At 34.9% G+C, this 23,223-nt stretch overlaps 1 protein-coding gene across 1 annotated transcript in view; it reads left to right on the top strand.

Annotated features, from left to right (window-relative positions):
- Sel1l (SEL1L adaptor subunit of SYVN1 ubiquitin ligase) overlaps positions 1-23,223 on the top strand; it is a 61,518-nt gene that overhangs the window by 17,266 nt on the left and 21,029 nt on the right. The window contains exons 4-12 of the mRNA XM_076849785.2: positions 11,783-11,950; positions 13,397-13,502; positions 14,342-14,504; positions 16,921-16,974; positions 17,067-17,126; positions 18,869-18,950; positions 19,281-19,435; positions 21,218-21,274; positions 22,944-23,012. Coding sequence (XP_076705900.2) covers positions 11,783-11,950; positions 13,397-13,502; positions 14,342-14,504; positions 16,921-16,974; positions 17,067-17,126; positions 18,869-18,950; positions 19,281-19,435; positions 21,218-21,274; positions 22,944-23,012 — 914 coding nt within the window. The remainder of the gene's footprint in view (positions 1-11,782; positions 11,951-13,396; positions 13,503-14,341; positions 14,505-16,920; positions 16,975-17,066; positions 17,127-18,868; positions 18,951-19,280; positions 19,436-21,217; positions 21,275-22,943; positions 23,013-23,223) is intronic.

A 23,223-nucleotide genomic window follows, 5' to 3' on the forward strand; every position in this document is an offset into this window, starting at 1 on the left:
ATTTCCCCAGCTAAAGTTGCAGTAACACATGTTATATATTTTCTATCAGGGAAGCTCATTGGAGATCCAGTACCTGGAGTTTTTCTTGAGAACAAGTTAAATTGGCACCTTCTACCTGGCATATGCCAAAAATTTCCGACTCTCAGAAGGAAAGCAGGTGTTCAGCATAAGCCTTACTGTTTGTACAGTTTGGGTGAGCCACTCTTATCAATTAGAATGGTGGGAACTCACCAGAATTCTAATTTCACAGATTAGAAAGGCAACCCTTATAAGCAGGCCTTTTCAAGGATAGAAGTTTAGACCTGGTACTTAACTCTTCTCTGCCTGGTCTGTCCCTTGGTCACTGACCAAGATGTCTTTACAGCAAACTTATTCTCAGTAAGTCCCAGGCAGTAGTGAGGCCAACCTTCTGTATTGATTTCAGTTATGCCCTTTAGTCCTCTACTTAGCTGGCTAAGTCCTATACTTAGCCAGTTGAAACAAATCCTATTAATTGTAATATGTCTATCTTAGAAAACAAGAGGGCCTCCTCCTCAAGTTTCTGTATTAATCCTTCTTTAACCTGTCCCAGAGCATCAGTTCAGGCACAGCATGACTGGTAGCCAGTGAGGTGAGGCTGACCTGAAAGCCTTCCAAGACTGAGGCACTGTTACGAGTTCAGTCCCACAGGGTACCTGTGTTAACCCTGAAAACAATGAGTTTACAATTGTTGGGCACCTCAAACAAGACATACATTAGGCTACAATGTGGCTTCCCACCATGGGCAGCTTATCCTAGGCTTCCTACTCCAGCCCAAATAATTAGTCCAGTCCCTGGTTTCACAGGGACTGCCTGTAGATTCCACTTGTTTTGCTGTGACCTAATTTATCTAACTCATGAGTCTCAATCACAGATACATATTTTCTGCATGAAAAGTGCAAGGGCTGGGCCACCTTCTATTTTTCATAGTCAGCCCTGTCAGGTATAATCATAGATTCCACAGTGTGAATTCAGTCACTTTCCCAACAGCTTGGAAAGACACACAGACTTTTCCTTTAGGAAGCAGTAGAAACTTCTGGAATAGTTTTGAAAAACAAAAATCACTAATGCTATCTTACCTCCTTCTTGCTTCCCCAGATCAGGGGTTTCAGTTTATATTCCTCAGTTGTTACAAAATCAGTGTTTCTATTAAGAGATCATAATTTACATTTTTTTCAATCTTCCCCTAATCTCATCCATAACTTTTGTCAGAGAAGCAGGTGTACTAGAGGGACAAAAACATCTTCAGAGAAAAGCATTTTTATACAGTGTCGCCAGAAAGTTGATGTTCAGAAATTTTTCAAAGCAAAATTTTGAATTTTCAAAACATTCAGAATGGGTTTTCATCATATCCTCACACCCCTTTCATCCTTATCATTTATCCAAGGAGCAGCCTAGAAAAGAACAGTTCCTTTCAAAGGACAACCATACTTAATAAATCAGATTTCATGGAAGTGTGTGGAGCAGGAAGGAGTGAGGAAAGCCGTGTTGGGTGTTAGTCCATTTTTGTAACTTAAGCTAATAAGGAAAGCAAATACAAGAGTCAGCAACCGTGAGACATGCTTTGAGAGGGAGTCAGATTGACCTCTTCAGAGTAGAGGATTTCTGTGATGGACATTCTCCTAACTTGGAACTTTTGGCAGTAATCACATGTTCAGAATGCCATCAGTCTCCGTATCAGAAATACCTAGCCAATCTGCAGCTGAATTTCAACTGGTCCCTTCAGAGAACAAGCTTTTTCTGTGGGCATTTTTATATGACTCAGACAGTCCCGCCAAACAAAAAGAGAGAAGTGTCCTAAATGAATAGGGTTGCAGATTCTGAGTTCTGTTCATTGAGCCTATGCTTGCATTCAGCTCATTTTGAGGCTGATAGCTTACACCAAGCAGTTTAGGTCAGGTTTTAGATCTGGGAATTAAGGTCAATAAATTCAGGATTCAAAAAAAAAGCCAACTTTTCTTCAGTCATAACAGAGGTGAAATGCTCCAGAGCCAGGAAGTTCAGTTGATAAGCAAGGCTTTTCTGGGCTCCTTTGTCTAGTCAATCTTTTTTTTTTTTTTAATATTTATTTTTTAGTTGGACACAATATCTTTATTTTATTTATTTATTTTTATGTGGTGCTGAGGATCAAACCCAGGGCCTTGCACATGCTAGGCGAATGCTTTACCACTGAGCCACAACCCCAGTCCCTGTCTAGTCAATCTTAAAGAGTCCAAATTGTCCCACTCAAAAATATACTCATCAGGCTGGAAAATCATCAGCCTTTAAACATCATACCTCAACTCTCACCAGAATTCATCAGGAAATTAAAATCAGTTTTTGAAAACTCCAAAAGTATATCTTCATTTATAGAGCATCTCATCTTATTGTTATCTCCCTATTTCCAGACACTTCAATAAGGAAAAATCCAAATTCCATAGCAGAATGATCAGCTACAGAGACTATTCTGTTTCTAGTACTCAGAGCTGAATAACACAGCCACTGATGGCAGAAAGCAAGGAATTTATGTCCCACTGACACATTTCTTTTTTGTCACTTCCCTTGAGGATTCCTCTAGTATTTATGAAATCATAAATGTTTAACATTTTAATTTTTATCTTATATCCAGATATATAAATTACTAAAAATATCCATTTTTTCCCTTCTTATACAGTTTACTCAATCTCTCAGTAGTCAGTTCAGCATTTGCTACCTTAATCTTATAGCTGCCAGAGACAGGCTGCAGTGCAGTGGAGGGAGGGAGGCTACAACAGCAACAGCAGCAGCTAGGCTGGAAAAAGCTGCTAGAGTGTTTCCTCCTCCCACTTTCCCCAACCCCACCCCTGTTTAACTAAAATTTTGCTTCAGCCCTGCACTTGATGTTTCTCCCCCTACTAAAAGAGAAGAATGCAAATTTTTACATTTAGGCCTACCCTGGGGAACTTTAGGGTCCTTTTTCCTCCATTGGAGGGAAGATAAAAACCAATGACATCACACATCACCTGGGCTACTCTGCTTTTCCCCTCAGTTTAACTGTGGGGCCATGGGGCCGTGGGGCCTTGGGGCCGTGGGGCCAACAGCAGCCAAAGCAAACCAACCTTTCTGAAGTTGGTTCTATCATTTTCAGATCCCACACGTACTTTTACCTCTGATAACAGCCAGCCACTCAGCTACGACCTCGTATCATAATTGACTCTAGCCACCCAGACACTGGAGAATCATTATATGCCATCCTTTATCCTTCCTCTTTCAAAACATACTTTCACCATATTTCAGTGAGTCTGGGTCAAGATCAAATCCCACTTCTGTTGGCAGCTGTGCCCTTGGGTACCCAAGATCATCCCAAGGTTTGATAATTTGCTAGAAGAAAAAAGGATTTGATTATTATTGTTTTTTGTTTTTTTTTTTTTGTTCCACGTTATTTTTTTATTTTTTTTATTTGTTCTTTCTAGATATACAAGACAGAAGAGTGTATTTTAACATATTACACATACATGTAATATAACTTCCCATTCTTGTGGTTGTACATGACATGGAGTTAAACTGGTCATGTATTCACATAGGAAAGTTATGTCCAATTCATTCTACTGTCTTTTGATTATGATTTATTATAGTAAAAGTATGCAAAGAAAAATCAGCATAGGAAAAAGATACATGAGGCAAAAACAGGTATTGAACATAAACTGCACATTTATACAAGCAATTTAGACACAGTAAGTAACTTTCATAAGTTAGAATGGTAGGAACTCTCCCAAATGCTTAAATTCCCAGTCACCATCCAAGGGCCTACCATATAAGCAGGCCTTTCAAAGGATAATAGACCTCTGTGTTAGCTATTTTCATAACAATTAACATTTGTTGAAAATGAAGGAATAGCCATCAAGAGAGGATTGATTACATTGTGATATTCCCTGCTATAGAGTACTTGTAGCCATTTTAAAAAGAACATGGTTGGTTACAAATAAAGTTCACTAAACAGAGGCAGAAATCAAGGTTTATTTGGCTTGCAAAAACAAAGCTCCCTAAGTAGGCAATAGGTAGATGGTTAGGGGCTTTTGCCATCAGGATGTCCAGCTCTTTCTTTCTCCCCTGTTCAGCTCCTTAGTAGATTGACTTCATCCCCATGTTTATTCCGTGTGGTCAGTCCTAATAGTAGCTGCACCTATAGGTCCTAGATCCTTAGGAATGCCTGAATTAGAAAAGCAAAAGCCCTGCAGAACCACTAATAGAACTCTGCCATATCTGTCCTTTCGGTCTCTGGAAGAATGTCAGTAATACAGTAAGTAAAAACATCATGTTGTAAAACAATTCCCTGCTATATTTGGACCTGGAATGTCCCACAAAAAGCAATGCAACAATATTCAGAGGTGAAAAGATTGGATTGTAAGGGCTCTGGCTTCATCAGTGAATTAATCCATTTGATGGATTAATCATTTGAATGGACTTACTGGGAAATGAAGAAAATGATAAGGAGGCGGGAGCAAGAAGTAGGTCACTCGGGTTTTGTCCTTAGGGACTGCATTATAGCGTTCCCTGCCCCCACTTCCTAGCTGCCATGAACTGATACAGCTTTCCTCTCCTATGTCCTTTCGTCATGATGTTTCTTCAGTGAAGTTGGCACCATTAACTGGGACCTTTGACACTATAAGCCAAAATAAGTCTTACCTCCTCCAAGTTGTTCATGTCAGGTATTTTGGTCACAGCAGCAAAAAGCTGATAAACACATTCACTTACTATGATCCTGTATTATTAGAGTTCTTTAGAGAAACAGAACCACAGTAGTCTGCTAACAAATCTCTTGTTCAGGAGAGCTTGGTCTTTGTTCTAATTAGTACTTATTGATTAGATAAGGTTGACACACATTACAGAGGGTAATCTACTTTACTCAGAGTCCACCAATTTAAATATTTTCTCATTGAGCACAGGGTGCACACCTGTAATCCAGGGTCTTGGGGGCTGAGGCAGGACAAGTACAAGTATGAGGACAACTTCATCAGTTGAGCAAAGCCCTAAGCAACTTAGCAAGACTTTGTCTAATAAAAAAAAAAAAAAGGCTGGGGATATAGCTCTGTGGCAAAGTACCCTTGGATTAAATCCTTAGTACCACAAAGTATTAAAATGAAATAAATGTTTATCACACCCAAGTGTCACCTTCCAGAAACATTGAGACTAATATTTGACCAAATATCTGGGCATCATGATTTGATTCATTAAGACAAAAAATAAAACATCACAGATCCTTTATATGAAAAAAAGGCCCTTTTTTCGTGTTTACGCATGAAAACAGTCCAAAATTTCTTTTCTGTTAACTATCCTTACCTGTGGAGAAAAAGAATTTGAAGTGGTAGATAAAGATGACTGATTTTTCTTTAATTTGTGCCATTTCTGCTATCCTTTATAAAGCCTTCCATTCTCCACTCTACACTTTAATTTGGTACACATTTCTGTTTGGATTATCTCCTAAAATAAACACATTATCCTTATAGTTTTAAAAACTAAAAAAAAAGAATAATTAAATAGAATAACCAGCATCATGAAATATTTCAGTGGCACAAAAGGAATTGAGTTTAAACTTAAGTAAATCAGGTTCCAAAGGAAGCAAGTTGGTTGAGTAACAGAATGGCATTGTTACCGATGTTTATCGGGTGACAAGAAACAATAATGCTGAAGTATAACACCAGAGAAGCACGCCAAGGCAAGTGTAGAGTGGAAAGTGGAAGCTTTATTAAAGGACAGCAGAAAAGACCTCCCTGGAGGAAGAAGGGGACCCAAAAGGCCGTAAATCCATGGAAGGGGGAGGTCTTCTCTTTTTTATAGCTAAGGTCTTCTTTAGTCCTCCCACATTCCTGTCCTTTGTTTCCCTCAATCCTGCAGTGATTGAGGGAAGGCCAAAAGGTGGGAGATAGGTGGACTGGAGGAGTAATCTGTGCAGGAAGGGTCTGGGGTGGTTTGATTAGTGTCTCTCTGTTTGCTGGGAGCTGCTACTTTCAGTTCCTTAGGATGGGATTGGGCCTTGGGGACATTAACATTTCAATTTCCCCAATTGCTGTTCTGGTTTCCTGAACTCCATTCGATAATGGTCTACATTTTCTTTATCTTACTGGATATTAGACCTGATTTACCTAACTACACTAACTACCTATCTTTAAATCTGGCTTCAGCATGTCTACCTTTTGCTTAGTAGGGATGGCAGGGAAAGAATGACCTTTCACCTAATAAGCAAAAAAAAAAAAAAAAAAGGTAGAAGAGAAGGGAAGCATAGGCTGGGCCTGCAGTGGGTCCAGGCTTTAATAGAAAAGACTTTGACTATTGTTTCTTTTGTTTGCTTTTATAAGAAATTATTTGTGCAAGAAAACTCTTTTAGAAAATTATTCTTAGGGAAAACCAAGGCATGCTCACTCCCACCAGGGCCTCTGGAATTTAAATTACCTGCCAAGCCATTGTGTAGAGAAATTCATTGTTCTTAAATAGCATTGTTCCGAACAAGTTTTATTCTACTGGCTTTGGGCTATGTTGTCACCTGATTGTTATGAAGTTTGTCACCTTGTACTGTAAATGATCAGTTTCTTTTCATACAGAGTTGAGGTTTTTATGAACTCTGATGTTTTGTTCATACTCCACATCATAGTTCATTTTTCTACTGAAAAATACATTTTCATCTATAAAGCAATGACTCCATTAATGTAGCGTGTTTGTTTACAAATATAGTTTTTCAACTGTGTTTAGCGTGTTTGTTTACAAATATAGTTTTTCAACTTTACAGGCAAAGTAATCTGCCTATAACATTGGTATTTTCCCCTAAGTATTACTAGGACAGATTCCCAGGCAACAGTAATACTGCTTCATTTGGCCTAGACCATTTGCTTTATTTTCATTCATTCATTCATTTATTTTTAAATTTTTTACATTGACAGATAATATTGTATGCTTTGTTATGTATAACAATGTTTTGAAGTACCCATAACATTGTGGAATGGTTAAATCTAGCTAATTTTTAACCAGGGCTTTGCCTTACATTGTCATTTTTATGTTAAGAGCACACATCCCTCAAACATTTTTCAAAATAATAATATATCATTGATCATAGTCTTCTTGATGTACTTTGTACATCATATACAATAGATTTCTTGAAATTTATCCTCCTATCTAACTATAATTATATATCCTTTGACCTTCCCCCCACCACCCCAATCACAACCACCCTAGCCTCTTGCAGCCACCATTCATTCTCCTCTCTACTTAAGAAAGAGATCAGCATTTTAGATTCCAAATGAGTGAGATCATGCTGTCCCATTTACTTTAAATCAAGTATGACAACTGTGATTTCCCTTAAATCATCTACACAGGTGTTTTGTTTCAGTACTCTGGGGATGTGTGTGTGTGTGTGTATGAGATGATCAGTTTGTTGATGGAGCTTTTATCTTGATGTTTTAATAAAATTGGTAAACACTTTTACAATTGTCTTGAGATTTGTAACTTTTAACACAAACTGTTTTTCAGTTATATTTGACTACAAATACATTTGAATTAGATGCTACTGACTACTATGTTTTTTAAAAATTATATATAATTTAAATATATACATATATATATATATATATATGTATATATATACACACACACACATATATATTAGTTGTGGGTGGACACAATACCTTTATTTTTATGTGGTGCTGAGAATCGAGCCTCATGTGTGCTAAGTGAGCGCTCTACTACTGAGCCACAACCACAGCCCCATTACTATGTTTTAATGAACGAGATTGCCTCAAACAAGCAGCATGAATAGTTCATTTTCTTCTATTTAACAGAACACTAGTCTAAACTTATACAATATCAATCTTTAATAACACTGTAAATGTTCTCAAAGTGGGAACTTTGCAAAGTAAATTTCTTGTGTTTATTCATATAGATCAAATTAATGTTTAGGGTTTTGCTTTGTTTTGATTTTACAATAAAAAATGAGGACAGGGTATGTTTATATTCCCCAGACATTTAATTCAATATATATAACAGCAGTCTAGCCACATTTATATTTTTCTCTCAAAACTATTTCCTTCAGCATTCAAACATGGTATATTTTACATTAAAATAAAAAACCTGTACCCTTCCAGGTACCACCCTATTTCTTTACTCCCTTGATAACATAATTTCTTGAGAGAGTGGTCTGTAATCACTGATTTCACTTCCTGTATTCCTATTCTCTAATCTAGTTCTAAGAGGTGTTAGTCCCCTCCCAGACCACTAAATCATCCCTCCACCAGTCACGTTATAATTGGTGGATTCCTGGTCATTTCTTGGTCCTCATCTTAGTAATGCCTCACCACTATTTGTTCCCATCTCTGAAGATGCTTTCTTTACTTAGCTGCTGATTCCTTTATCTGCCTAATATTGAAACATGAGACTCGGGATTCAGCCTTCTGTCCTTTTACCTGTCTACACTACTCTCTAGTTATCTTTAATTCCCTCAGTGTTGATAATACCCACATTTCTATTTAGGTTGTGCCAAAGTTGATGTGACCAATCTCCTCTATCAGTAGACCTTTGAGGTTTTTTTTTTTTTAAAGGTTGATTTTTTAAAATGAATTGATGACTCATCTAACAGTGGAGTTTTATGAATGCTTCTATGTTGTGGAATTTCTTTTCTTTTTATTTATTCTTTCTAGACGCATGTGACAGTAGAGTATATTTTGACATACTATATATACATAGAATAAGAATAACTTGTTTCAATTAGGATCCCATTATTGTTGTTGTATAAGATGTGGGGCTACATTAGTTGTGTATTCAGATATAAGGATAGGAAAAATTCTGTCTTTTCTGTTCTCATCCTCCCACCTTTCCCTTTATTTCCTTTTCTCTGGTTCAATGAACTTCTAATTTTCTATTCAGTCTTATATTTTTAAAATTACAATACTGTACAGATCTCTCTTACATATAATCTCTTTGAATACTTGTGGGAGCTTTCTGTAAGTAAGGATCCTAAAAGTAGGAAAACTGCATCTAAAGATGTGAATCTTTTAAATCCTAAAAAGTATGACTAACTGTCCCTTCTAGAGAGGTTGTGCTAATTTATGTACCTGCCAGCAGTGTGAAAAAACATATATATTCAGCTGGACTGCTGAGTGTTTTCAGTTTTGTTTTGTTTTTGTTTTTTGTTGTTATTATTTTACTTTTTTAAGCTTGTTTGCTTTCTTTCTTTTGGTACTGGGGATTGAACCCTGGAGAGCTTAACCACTGAAGCACATCCCTAACCCTTTTTTTTTTTTCAGTGATGAGACAGGGTGTCACTAAATTGCTCAGGGCATTACTAAGTTGTTGAGGCTGGCTTTGAACTTGCAATACTCCTGTCTCAGTCTCCCAATTTCTGAGATTACAGGTGTGCAGCACCATTCCTGTGCACAGGAATACCATCTTGAATAATTTTAATTGAATTTGCAAGAGCAGATTTCTACTAGTTTAAATATAAAGCAATACAATAATTTCTTATGTGCCACAAATTAAGGATCTTACTCTTTTTTTAATATTTGATTTGTTTCTTATTATTGATTTTATTATTTTTTAAATACATGACAACAGTGGAATGCATTATAATCCTTATTACAGATATAGAGCCCAATTTTTTGTATCTCTGTATATAAAGTATGTTCAATTTATGCCATTATACATGTACTTTTTTTGTATTACAATTCTTAATACACATATATACCACAATTTTTCATATCTGTGTTTGTATATAAGGTATGTTGACACCCAATTCAAGTTTTCATACGTGTACTTTGTATAATGATGACCATCACATTCCACCATCCTTGCTAATCCCCTTCCCCCAGAATCTTACTCTTAATGTTAAATAGATTGTGATACTGTCATCATAGACCCAAAATATGATTTCTTATCTAGAAAATCTGAAGTTTTACACAAAACTACAGAACTTACTTAATGACATATTTTCCCCTTTCATTTTACGTGTCAGATTTGGTTGCTAGCCATCACTATTTTAAATTGCATAGATAACCAACTTCATCATACCAAAGGAGTGAATACCTTGTTTCTAAAACTGATAATTATTCTTGTACAGGTTTTTAAAAGAATAGCTTTGAAATCATTGCAGACTCTCTCCATGGAAAAAATTAATAGTGAAATTAACACTATTGTGAGGAATTTTTACTTGAGATAAGTGATTTGAAATTAGGACATCCCAGTCAGTAACTTCAAAATTTTTAAGACAAGTTTAAAAATTTTTAAGCTGCATGTAGTGGCACATGCCTGTGATCCCAGCTACTTATGAGGCTGAAGCAGGAAGATCACACATTTAAGGTCAGCCTGGGCAACTTAGCAAGACCCTGTTTCAAAATAAAATTTTAAAAGGGCTTGTGATATTGTTCATTAGTAGGGTACCCCATAACCCTGGGTTCAATCCCCAGTACCATTAAAAAAAAAAAGTAGTAACAGTTTCCATAGTGTAATTTTGCTTGGAGAATTAGCTTAGAGACTCAACGTTGTCTTTCTAGTAATTTGCTAATAAACACATTATTTTAAGAACTTTCAGTTTTTATTATATTGAAGCAGGTGCATCCTGGAGGTTCTTCCTGCTTCAGCTAGTGATGAATCAGCAGTAGGCTAAAACCTATTGTTGCCAAAATCTTTTTGTCTAATTTTTGCTATATAGTTTTATCACATGAAATAATTATTTCATACAAAAGAATAAGCTTGGTGAACTAGAATTTCTGTAATAAGCTATTTGTTTTTTAAGACAAAATTTTCTATTATAGAAAAAAATAAATGTTCTTTTAAACCATCATATGCTATTTGACTTGAAATTCAGTTTACAAGCTGCAGTTCTACAGATTCTGTCTTTCCAAAGCAGATTTGGTTCTAGTAGCAATGCATAGGAATGCCCTTTTCAGAAATCTGTATTCAGAATGACTTCTCACAGATTGTTGCTAAAGGATAATTGCCTATTCATTCCATTAGAGATAATTTCTTTAAAACATGGACAGATCAAAAGTGAAGAAGTAATTTGGCTCTGGTCAGTTATTACTAGGATGATGAATGACATCTGCATGGTGGTTAAACCATTTGAAATTCATTTTATGTTTCATAACTTACTGAAAATATTTTTTAAATTACTACGTTAGGACATGCTCTTTTTTACACTAGAAAGGAAAGAGGGATGCTTTCCAACCTTTCAGAGCGAGAGTGCCAAGAATAACAATAGCAGCTGTGATCTCTTGAATTCTTATTACCTTAAATGAGAGGCATCATGTAAAAAATTTAGTGGGAGCTAGATTATGGTTTAAAAAAAAAAAAAAAACTCTGAACATATGGTAAGTGCTCTACCAAAATGTTGTGGGATCACAGACGAGTATGTGAGTGATTAACTTGTATTCAGGAGCATTTTCCTTGTATACTTTTATATTATTAAAGAAATTTACATGATACTCAAAAAAAAAAAAGGAGTTCTACTGAGCAGTGGAATTTTTTTCAGTTGTATTTTGCCTAATTTTTGCTCACTTGTTGGGCAGGAGTTTTATGGCACACTTTTCTAAGGTTTTATCTCAAAAGTTTAAGCCAGATCTAAATGTGAGTTGTCAGCTAATCATGCTCATTTGTTGACTCAACCTCAGGTCCTAATCAAAATCAGTACTGGCCTATTATGTTCCGCTTTACCATTCATATATCATGTATCTTCACCTTCAAATTCTAAGAACGGAAAGCAACAGTATTGAATCCATGAATACCAAAATTGTAGTTCATATTTTGATTTTATTCCTTTTCTTTCCAGCCTTGACTGCCATTGAAGGCACAGCACATGGGGAGCCTTGCCATTTCCCTTTTCTTTTCCTGGATAAAGAATATGAAGAATGTACATCAGATGGAAGGGAAGATGGCAGACTATGGTGTGCAACAACCTATGACTACAAGACAGATGAGAAGTGGGGCTTTTGTGAAAGTAAGTATTGCTCAACAGGAGGCATGTGCACATTGCTTTATGTTTAGGGCAACATCTTGAAAGCCTGTCTGTAGCCATTCTTTTCCACCTTGGTCAGAAATGGCCAGCTGACCTGTTACAGCCTTAATGAGTGGACTTCAGAACTAGAAGCATGTGCTGCCTTTATTTTCAGACTACCACTCAGAAAGCTTATTACAGTCATGTCTTATGAAAAGGTTTTTAGTTTGTGTGCACAGGTAGTTCCATAAATACTTCAGGTAGGTTGCTGCATTAATAAACACAAAACATTTTTGGCAATAAAGGAAATAGACTGTTATGATGACAGTTAATAGTGATTAGAAGAAAACTAATGCCTTTTAAATATTTTGAGTGGAGTATTCTCTGCCAAGACAACATTTGACAAATACAGTATATTAATCATACTAAGTATAAATAAATGTTATTATAAAGGAGCCAACCTCTACAGGCATATGTTTTCAGAGGAACTTTCTAACAGAAAAGTGAGCAGAACCACTTTTAATACCTAGTAACATTTTTAGCATAATGATTCTGATATAATATTTGTGTATTCCTAGGAAACAATATCAAATATAGTGCATCTTTGGGTATAGACCAGTATGACTGGGAACTCCAGTTTAATACATCAGATTTTTCTATAGTACAAGAATTAATATCTATTTGTTTAAATATCTTAATGAAGTATATGTCTTGATGATCTCTATTTTACAGTAGCAAAATAATTTTTGAAAATTGTAATTTTTAATTAAACAATTCTGTGAATTTCAGTGTTGTAGTAGAGAATATGAAAAAATTAAGGAACTTGAACATTAAATTTGGGTCTGTATTTAATAAAAATCTGATTTTTCTAATTTTTCTTATGTAATTAAATACTTGTCTTTATAAAATATAGATTTCAGATAAGGCCTAAGGCCTATTATCCTTTGACTAAACAGCTTTTTTTTTTTTTTTTTTTTTTAGTTGTAGATGGACACAAGACCTTTATTTATTTTTATGTGGTACTAAGGATCCAACCAAATGCCTCATACATGCAGGGCAAGCACTCTGCCACTGAGCCATAATCCCAGCCCACAACAGCTTTTTTTTTGACAAGTATTGTTATCTAGTATCTTTTTGTTTTTATTTTAGCTGGCCTTGGAATATAATTTGAAATCTTCGTTGAGTTATATATAAAATGTCAGCATTAATAACAGAATGTACACTTGAAAAGCAGCTTAGTAATGCTTTCTCTAAAAGAAAGTGATTTTTCAAAGGATTTTGTAGTTTTTAAGTCATGTCAGTAAAGTCCACTCACACTTAAAACTAGTAAAAGATCATTTGTTGTGTTTGTATGACCTTCCCAAAGAAATAATAAATTCCTATATTTGATAAATAATTGGTATAGCATTAAAATCTATTTATTTAAATGCATGTGACATTTTATTTTAGCTGAAGAAGAGGCTGCTAAGAGACGGCAAATGCAGGAAGCAGAAACGATGTATCTGACTGGAATGAAAATCCTCAACGGAAGCAATAAAAAAAGCCAAAAACGAGAGTAGGTAGCACTGTCGAGTCCATTTATCTCCAGGAAAGCTATAATTGAGAAAAGTAGCCAAGTGCTTTTTTATAAAAACTGTATTGCCAGAGACCGAGATTTCTTAAGTTCCCAGAAAATGACATGATTCATACACATTCATATTATGACTTTTATCAGATTTTAGTTTGTTTATATAAAAAGATTTTAAGTATTGATCAAAGGAATGAACAATGAGAAAAGTGGAAATAACTGACTGAAAAGTTAGTTGAAAGGTTGAAAATAGTTTCTAAGAACCAAGAGTGCATATAATATTCAGGATTCAACATGACTTAAAACTAACAAAAGAAATTGTCATCAGGTATTTTGTTTGTTTTTTTGGTTTTGCTTTGGAATTTTCAATTTGCAGTTAAATAATTTGCATTTTGAAAGAATATAAAAGAAATAATTACATGCTAACATTTTTGCTTTTCATTTTTGCTGATTGTTGTAGCCTGTGCAGAGTCAAAAAGAAAATTGCAATAGCTATTATTGAATTGTTTATTGAACATTATCACATTACAATTCTTATTGCAAACTTTTGTAATAGATGTTTTAATAGATGTGTCTATAATTATTGTTAGTGTAATTAGACTATTCCAAGATACTCGGGTAATAGGGAGAACTGGTACCTTGTCAAAATATCCAGGAAGTTTTCTACATATATAAATAACATGATTTATTAGAAATAATATTAGGAAATTTTGTATCATAAAATGATGACATTATTTATACTTCATTTTAATAGATTTTGTAAAAAAAACTTTTAATAGCAGTTCCAAAACACTGCTAATTTGTTTTTTACTTGCTTATATTTAAAGAGCATATAGGTATCTTCAAAAGGCAGCAAGTATGAACCATACCAAGGCCTTGGAGAGAGTGTCATATGCTCTTTTGTTTGGTGATCACATAACACAGAATATCCAGGCAGCTAGAGAAATGTTTGAAAAGCTGACTGAGGAAGGCTCTCCCAAAGGACAAACTGTGAGTGCTCTTTCAATGAAGAATCTCTCTGCACACAGCACTTGTTAATTTTAACAATAATTTACCCTCTATACCCTGATGTATTTTAACAAGACTGAAAGATAACTTTAAATACAAGTTTTTTGGCAGATTATTTCACCTATCTTATGTATTACTTTTCCTTAGAGTGAGAACACTTATGATCAGTAAAGGTGTTTTTGAGGTTACATCTTGCCACAATGACATTTGTAGTTTTTTCCAAATTAGGTCTCAGAGAATGAAACATATAGGTTATTCTTTTCATCTGCAACTACTTACCCTTGCATTTTCACCAAAGTTACAAAACTAAGAAAGTAAACATTACTTAGGTACCACCGAGACCTGAGCATACTGTATTAGGAGTAGGGACAGTATTAGGAGTAGGGACAGTTTTATGCAGAATGTCCTATATCTGCATCTTAATAGTGTTCTTTTATTTCTGCATCCCCTATATTTCCTATAAATTGGATATTATAACTAAAGGCTGATTAATTCAAGTAAAATGTTTTTGGCTGAACTACATTGTAGAGGATGTTCTATATGCAGATTGCATTACATCAGTTGATAATATAATATGTGTTAATGTTATCAATTAAAACATTAGTAATGCTAAGATTAACATCTGGGTTTAGAAGACCATCACAGTATTTAAACATCTTTTTAATTCAGATTTATGCAACTGTGGGATTTGTCTAAAGATAAACCAAAATGTCTAATCACAGAATAAGTCTTATTTCAGACTATTTAAACAATAACAGGAAACGTAATCATTATTTTCTATATATCTTAATACCTGATGCATCTGTAGCTCTTTCTAATTCTCCGTTTTAGTTTTAAAAAGGTTATATTTTGATTTTTCCCCTTTGTTTCAAAGCTTTTTTCCCTTTATTAAACTAGTTTTTATAATATCATACATATATTACATATATTCTGTCTTTAGAGGCATTCTGTTCTCAAGAATGGTTTTACTTATAAAGCAACATTTTACTCTGATAATTGAACCCTACAATGACATGACAGTTTATATATTGCAAAGCATTCTTTCCATGATAAATTCTAGGTGATGCAACTTGCAAAGCTCTAAAATCATAGTGGCTTGACACTACCAAGAATTGTTTCTTGCTCACACCATGTTTGATAGAACTCCTACTTGCATCACTCTCTTCCAAATGATGACTCCTGGTCATAGGCTATTTCCATCCTGTAGTTTCACCATCAGGATCATGGGTTTCCAAGCCATCGTGAAGGAGAAAGAGATGAGAGAATCTCTGGAATGCTTTTAAGGGCCAGTCCTAAAAATAGTTTCCATTCCTTCCTGCCATGTCCCAGGTCCTACCTAACTATACAAGAGGCTGGGAAATATAGAGGAGCTTATGGATTTTGATGAGCAGTAGCATTCCCTGCCGCACTTGCATTATAACTTTAATATCATGAAGGATGATCCATAGAAGGCAAAGAGTAGAACTTTACCAATGCATTGTGTTTGGTGGTTTTTCTAAGAAAATGGTAATATACTCTACCATTGCAGAGTGACCTTTCTCCATTGACCCTTTGCTGTCTTTTTATTTCTAGGATAGTTTTATCTTGGTAATCCCTTGTCCATGTTCATAGAATATCTCACTCCATAGAGAGATGTATGTTGATGTAACAACATGAACATTGTTTTGTCTTCATGATGACTCTTCATGAAGATGAAGGAGAATCACATTTAACTGTGTTTGGCTTTGGTTTTCTAGTTAATATTTTATTAGATTGTCTTTAATATTCAGACTAAATTCTGACTTGTTTAAAGTTATATTGAATTGTGTCATTTGAAATCCTGAATACAAGCTGGACACAATGGTGCATGCCTGTAATCCCAGCATCTTGGGAGGCTGAGGCAGGAATGTTGTGAGTGCAAAGCCTGCTTCAGCAATAGCAGGGCACTAAGCAACTCAGTGAGACCCTGTCTCCAAGTAAAATACAAAATAGGGCTGGGGATGTGGCTCAGGGGCACTCATCCTGTAGCTTCACCATTAGGATCATGGGTTTCCGAGCCATCCCGAAGGGGAAAGAGATGAGAAAATCTCTGAAATGCTTTTAAGGGCCAGTCCTAAAAACATCCCCAGCCCTATTTTGTATTTTACTTGGAGTCAGGGTCTCACTGAGTTGTTTACTGCCTTGCAATTGCTGAGGCTGGCTTTGAACTCCCGACATTCCTGCCTCATTTTTAACCAAAAAAAAAAAAAAAATCCTGAATACGTATCTGAGGCTCTTTAATTTCATTTTTATGAATACTTGCATTCAATTTGTTTAGCATTTAAAGACTCTTGCATCTTTTCATAGTGCATAGAATTGTGTCTGTCTTGGATAAGTTTTCACCAAAGAAAGAATTCTTATTTTCACCATTTTATTTCAGGCTCTTGGCTTTCTCTATGCCTCTGGACTTGGTGTTAATTCAAGTCAGGCAAAGGTAACACTATTTAAACTTTATTGTATATTATAATTTGAAGTGAATAAACATATGCCTATGTTCAGTCAAGTGTTATTTTTGTTCTTTCATAGGCTCTTGTATATTATACATTCGGTGCTCTTGGCGGCAATCTAATAGCCCACATGGTTTTGGTAAGTAATGACTTCAGTAGAAGGCTAGTAGTGGTTTATAGTGGCCACAACTTTTCCATCCTTCAAGACTGAGGTTTACTTACACCTGTATATTCTGTTAAACATCCTTCACTTTCTTGTTAATGAAGATAACAAATTTAATCTCCATATGGATGAAAATTTGTCTGAGTTGGAATTGTCAGAATAATTTTTAGATTGGTTTATTGTAGATTTTACATTTAATTTGACCAAGGATTTACTGTACAAAGAACAGTGTCCAATAAAAGACTTAAGAGTATCTCATTGCGTTACCAGAAAGCATTGGTCACTTAAATGACTTAGTGGTAAATATATAATCTTTACACCAAATTCTTTTTCTGCTCAGGTGCTTAATCTGCCTTCAACTATAAACTGACTTTAAGTCATATGACTTTATTTTTTTTTTCTTTTTGTAGTTGTAGATGGACAGAATGCCTTTATTTTATTTGTATATGGTGCTAAGGATTGAACCCACTGCCTTACATATGCTAGGCAAGCGCTCTGACGCTGAGCTACACAGCCTCATCCCTCATATGACTTCTTACGCATGTTACTGTGTTTCAAATGAATATCAGTTAACTCTTGCAGGAATGTAAAGGATTGAATTAGTGGAAATGAGATTGAAAGTAGGGAAAGGATCTACAGACTTGGTCATTTATGGGATATGAGACTTAACAAAGAAGGAAAATGTAGTTTCCTAGCGAACTGGATAGATCCTAGATCATTTTGCCTGTGTGTATTCAAAACTATTTAACTGTTTATTGGGATTCCAAATATGAATAATGTTATAGTGCTTACCTATTGAATAAGCTTTTAATCTAAAAAGGGAGACATAAGGAGGCCATTACAGTACTCTACACTGAATGTGAGAGAACACTGGTATTGAAAGGGAACAGGATTTACAGAAATATTTCTGAGGAAAGAATCAAAGTGTTTTTGCTTTTATGGATTTTTTTTTTGAGTAACATTTGTATTAAATGAATGGAAGAAGCAAAAGGCCACCCATGCAGTGATGCAGTAAATGCAGTAAATACAGAGGGATAACAACCAGAGAAAAAGTGGTATTTGCAAGGGAATGTAAGCACATAAGCTGTGCGGGAAAATGGGAATCATATAAAAAGGCTCTAAGTGTGTCTAGGAGCTTCTAGTTCTGTTATAGAGCTAAACTGCTAAAGGAAATAAAGTGGAAAACAAAGGTGTTGCTCTAACTTTCTGAAACATTTCTAATTTCTATCATGTTTTTTTCATTTGTGTAGTCTATAGTAACATTTATTTCTCTAACAGTAGTTGAAAAGTTCCTTTCTGGTGAATTTTCAAGAAACATGAAACATTAAATTTTTTGTATAGCAAATATATGTTAAATATTATAGAAACATTTAAAACATTAACTATATACATGTTATTATACAGTAATGCCCTATTAAATAAGATTAAATAAGTTCTAAGAAATTTTTCTCTTATGATAAGTGCACACATAAAGTTCATGGCATTTATTTAGATTGCTGTAGGGACTTTATTGCATAGTTCCTAACTATAGTGTGCTTGTTGGAGTTGCTAAATAAAGGACCTTAGAACTTAAAACTGAGGATTAAATAAGATGGTAATGTACTTTGATCAAAAGACAGCAGAATTACATTCTGAGTGTGCTTAGCTTTGTTTGTTCCAAGAAAAATGTCACTGAATCATTTGAAACTTCTGTCCTCTCACTTAAAGGTGTCTTTCAGGGTTACAGGTATTGGGCTGGCATTGGAGTCCTCCAGAGTTGTGAATCTGCACTGACCCATTATCGTCTTGTTGCAAATCATGGTAGCTATTTTTTTCCTTTCACCTTCCAGGAAAAAAAAAATAAATTAAATTTATTTTTAATACATTTATTTTTATTGTAGTATTTGAAATTTCATGAATGGCTGTCTTAAGTAAATTCATTCTTAAACTTAGTTGATTGAGAAATATTTAAGAATTTTGCTTTGGCTTCCACTTTTTAAATATTTTGTGGGGGAAATAGGTCTGATTTATTAATTCATGACTATTTTGTAATGTGTAGACCGCTATAGAAACAGTTTCTTTAAAATCATGTTTGGCAACTGGAATCCTTCTGACTTTCCTTTCTGTTCTTACTTTGTCCTCCTATTTCAGTTGCTAGTGATATCTCACTAACAGGAGGCTCTGTGGTACAGAGAATACGGCTACCTGATGAAGTAGAAAACCCAGGAATGAACAGTGGAATGTTAGAAGAAGATTTGATTCAGTATTACCAGTTCCTAGCTGAAAAAGGTGATGTACAAGCACAGGTATGTGTTTATACATCTCATGGAATATCTGATTAATATTTTAATATGGGGAGGAGGGGCAAGCATTACTTCTCTAAGTAGCATTCTCATCACTCTGAGCAGTTACTTGCTACATATTCGAGTCACATAAAGAACATTAAAAGAAATACTAAGGGTCCCACACTATGAAAAGATTTCATTCGGGTTTATCTAGGATGGGGCCTAGGCATTGATAGGTTCCTAAAAACTGGCCATATGACTTGCCCCGTGCCCCACAGTGGGAAATCACTGCTTAATGGAGCAGCATTGACCCTGATGATGAGGCTTTTATTGGAATCAATAAGAACAAACACTGTCAGTTTCCCTAAACAAGAAGTCTCCAGGAGCTCTATAGAGCTATTTACTATTTATTTATGCTTCATGGGGGTTTTATTTATTTATTTATTTGTCAGTGAACCTTTAATTAATTTATTTATTTATATGTGGTGCTGAGAATTGAACCCAGTGCCTCACACATGCCAGGCAAGTGCTCTATCACTGAGCCACAACCCAGCCCTCATGGTTATTTTGTTGATAGTAAAATAAAAAGAACTTCAACATCAATCTTTTATCTATTACAATTGTAGTTATTTCTGATTTAGAACATATAGAAATAAGTAGTAGATGCTTATTAAGAATAATTAGTTTAAGGCTAATGGAAGGAAGTCTTAAGTTGCTTAAGTTGTTAAAAAAAAAAGAAAAAAAAAAACTATAGTGAAAAGTAGATCCAAATCTTAGCTCATGGAAATTGTTACAAAATTATCTTGTCTGATTAAGCATCTTTCTTTAAAAATGATATATTTTAGCTTAAATCTTCTGTTATATTTACTTTGTCTTTATTTTCCATGTTTCCTTATGTCTGCTTTCTTACCCTCTTGCTTTGAGTGTTGTTTGCTGTTGTATCTTTTCCCCTCCACTAGCATGGTAGTTGGACATCTTTGGGCACTCTTCCAGTGGGTACCCAGAGATTGTAACTTGCATCCTAAGCACTTTTAACCATTGCTAGGACACCACCAAATCCTTATAGCACTCTGTGTTTATATTATATATATTTTTAAATTCACAAGGTATTGTTTAATACAGTTCATATCAATTTAAATGTATTCGTACATTTGCCTTTTCATTGCATTTTATTTATTATTGTTTCTCTGCACTTCACAGATATTTGCTCTACTTAGCTGGAAATCACCCTTTATTGCCTTTATAACATGTTCACTGGGGATAAAATTAAGTTTTAATCTGTCTGCAAATACCTTTATTTCACTCCCACTTCAGAAGGATACTTTGTAATTTAAAGAGTAACTTTTAGCTCTTAGAAAATTTATGTTGATAATTAATTTTAAATAGCAAATTAGATAATGATGTGAATTATTAGATAATTATATTTTTTGTTAATTTTAGAGTAATATCAGGACTTAAGACTAAATGTGTAGTTTTTTGTTTTGTTTTCCTTTGGGTTTTTTTATACTAGGGATTGAACCCAGGGGTGCTATACCACTGAGCTACACCCTCAGTTCATATATTTATTTATTTATTTTGAGGCAGGGTCTCAATAAATTGCCTTAAACTTGAAAATCATCCTGCCTCAGCCTCCCATTAGCTGGGATTACAGGTGTGTGCCGCTATGCCCAGCTTAAATGTCTAGTTTTTTGAGTTAGGAACAGAAGCTTTTTAATCACCAAATAGTTTCTGGTTGGTCTCATGTTGATAAATTATATGCTAGTTGCTACCACCTGCTTTTGCCTTGTTTTCACTGATTTTCAGGTTGGTCTGGGACAACTGCATCTGCATGGAGGGCGTGGAGTAGAACAAAATCATCAGGTAACTACCCTGTTCCTGTGGCTTTACACCTCACCGTGTAGCAAGAAATCATGCTCCAGAAGTATTTTTTGCTAGTCAGTGCCAATATCAAGCTTGTGTCATATAAATTCGTATCATAAATAAATTTTCAGGATCTACCTAATCCCTGAGGAAGCAAAAGAATAAAAATGTAAATATGCCTCAGTAGCTATGGGAGTGGAGTTTGTAGAGATTGCTTGTAGAGAATGTAAAATAATAGATAAGATTGCTTGTAGAGAATGTAAAATAATAACGGAGTAAAAAATGGCCCTGAAAAATTTAAATGTTTAAAAGGTCAACTGATAGGGGCTGGAGCTATAGCTCAATGGCAGAATACTTGCCTAGTAATACATCTGAGGCACTAGGTTCAATTCTTAGCATCACAAAAAAATAAATAAATGAAGTAAAGACATTCTGTCCATCTACAATTACACACACACAAAAAAAATTAAGTCAGCTGATAGAATAAAAATCAACAAAGAAGACTTAGATGGCACAGGTAGAGAGTTAGGAAGAAAACCAGGAGAGCGGCATCTTGTAAGCCAAACTAAAAGAGTGTTTCAAAACAGGAAGGAGAATGTGTAGACTATGCCAAATGCTACAAAGAGGTGGAATAAGATGAGGGGAAATTTTTATTGGTATAATATGAAGATCATTGGTGGCTTGATAGGCTTTCTTTCTGAAGTACTATGGATGGAAGGCAATTAAAACTGATTGTAGAGGGCTGGGGATGTGGCTCAATCGGTAGTGCGCTTGCCTAGCATGCGTGCGGCCCGGGTTCGGTTCTCAGCACCACATACAAACAAAGATGTTGTGTCTGCTGAAAATAAATAAATAAATATTAAAAAAAAAAAAAAGAAGTTGAACTGTACATTTAAAAAAAAAAAACTGATTGTAGAATGGATTAGAGTGTCTATAGACAGTTAATTTGAGAAGCTTGGCTATGAAGCAAAATGGCTACCAGGAGAAAAATTGGAGACCTGAAAGATGCATCTTACGTGTTTGGGGTTGATTTGAAGGGGAAAGGATCAGAAAGAGGGTTAGAGTAAATCAGCAAGAGGGAGAAGGAATAATCAGTGCTACAAGGTCCTTGACAAAGATGGATAGTATAGTTGACAGTGGTGATGAGGGATTTCTACGGATGCCAGTATGTTTAGTTATAATTTTAGGTAGAATCCGGAAATTTTCTCTAAATAGTACAAAAGGAAATTGTATTTCTTTAAAGAACTATGAAAATACACTCCATACCTTGTAAAGACCTCTTAGTTTCCCTTTATTCCAGGTTACCAGTAGTGAGGTAGATAAATAAGTGAGCTTCAGTCAGGTGTTTTTAGGTAGGCTATTTACAAACATTACCAGTAAATAACACAAGTCTTCTTGGGTCTGAAGTTTAAGGAACACAAGAAATTTCTTGTAGCTATAACTGTAAAGTCATTTAAAGATAAATAATACCTTGATGTAGCTATCAGGTGAAATAAAACTTCTGGATGCACAGATTTTCATTTTGATATATTGAAAACTAGGTGTTTCTGCTCTTAAAGCCACTGTGATATAGCAAATTTTGTTTGTTTTAGTGTTCCTGAAATAATATGCTTTGGCTAAAATAGATTCTATTAAAAACTAATTATTTTCATATATTCTTATCTCACAGAGAGCATTTGACTACTTCAATTTAGCAGCTAATGCTGGCAATTCACATGCTATGGCCTTCTTGGGAAAGGTACTGTACATTCTGTGAATGTGTTATGTAACAGTAAGAGGTGTTTGCATAGTAAACACAAACTATATTCAGGAGCTACTATTTACCAAAAATAAATTGGAAATAAATTCTCCAATATAAATAAATAAACTGTCCAGTGCTGAGGGTGTTGTATCTTAAGATAAGTGCTATTCTGAGGCCTTTTCTTAGGCAGCTTAAACATCCTGTATCA

Source organism: Callospermophilus lateralis, chromosome 3, assembly GCF_048772815.1.
Source record: "Callospermophilus lateralis isolate mCalLat2 chromosome 3, mCalLat2.hap1, whole genome shotgun sequence".
NCBI lineage: Eukaryota > Metazoa > Chordata > Mammalia > Rodentia > Sciuridae > Callospermophilus > Callospermophilus lateralis.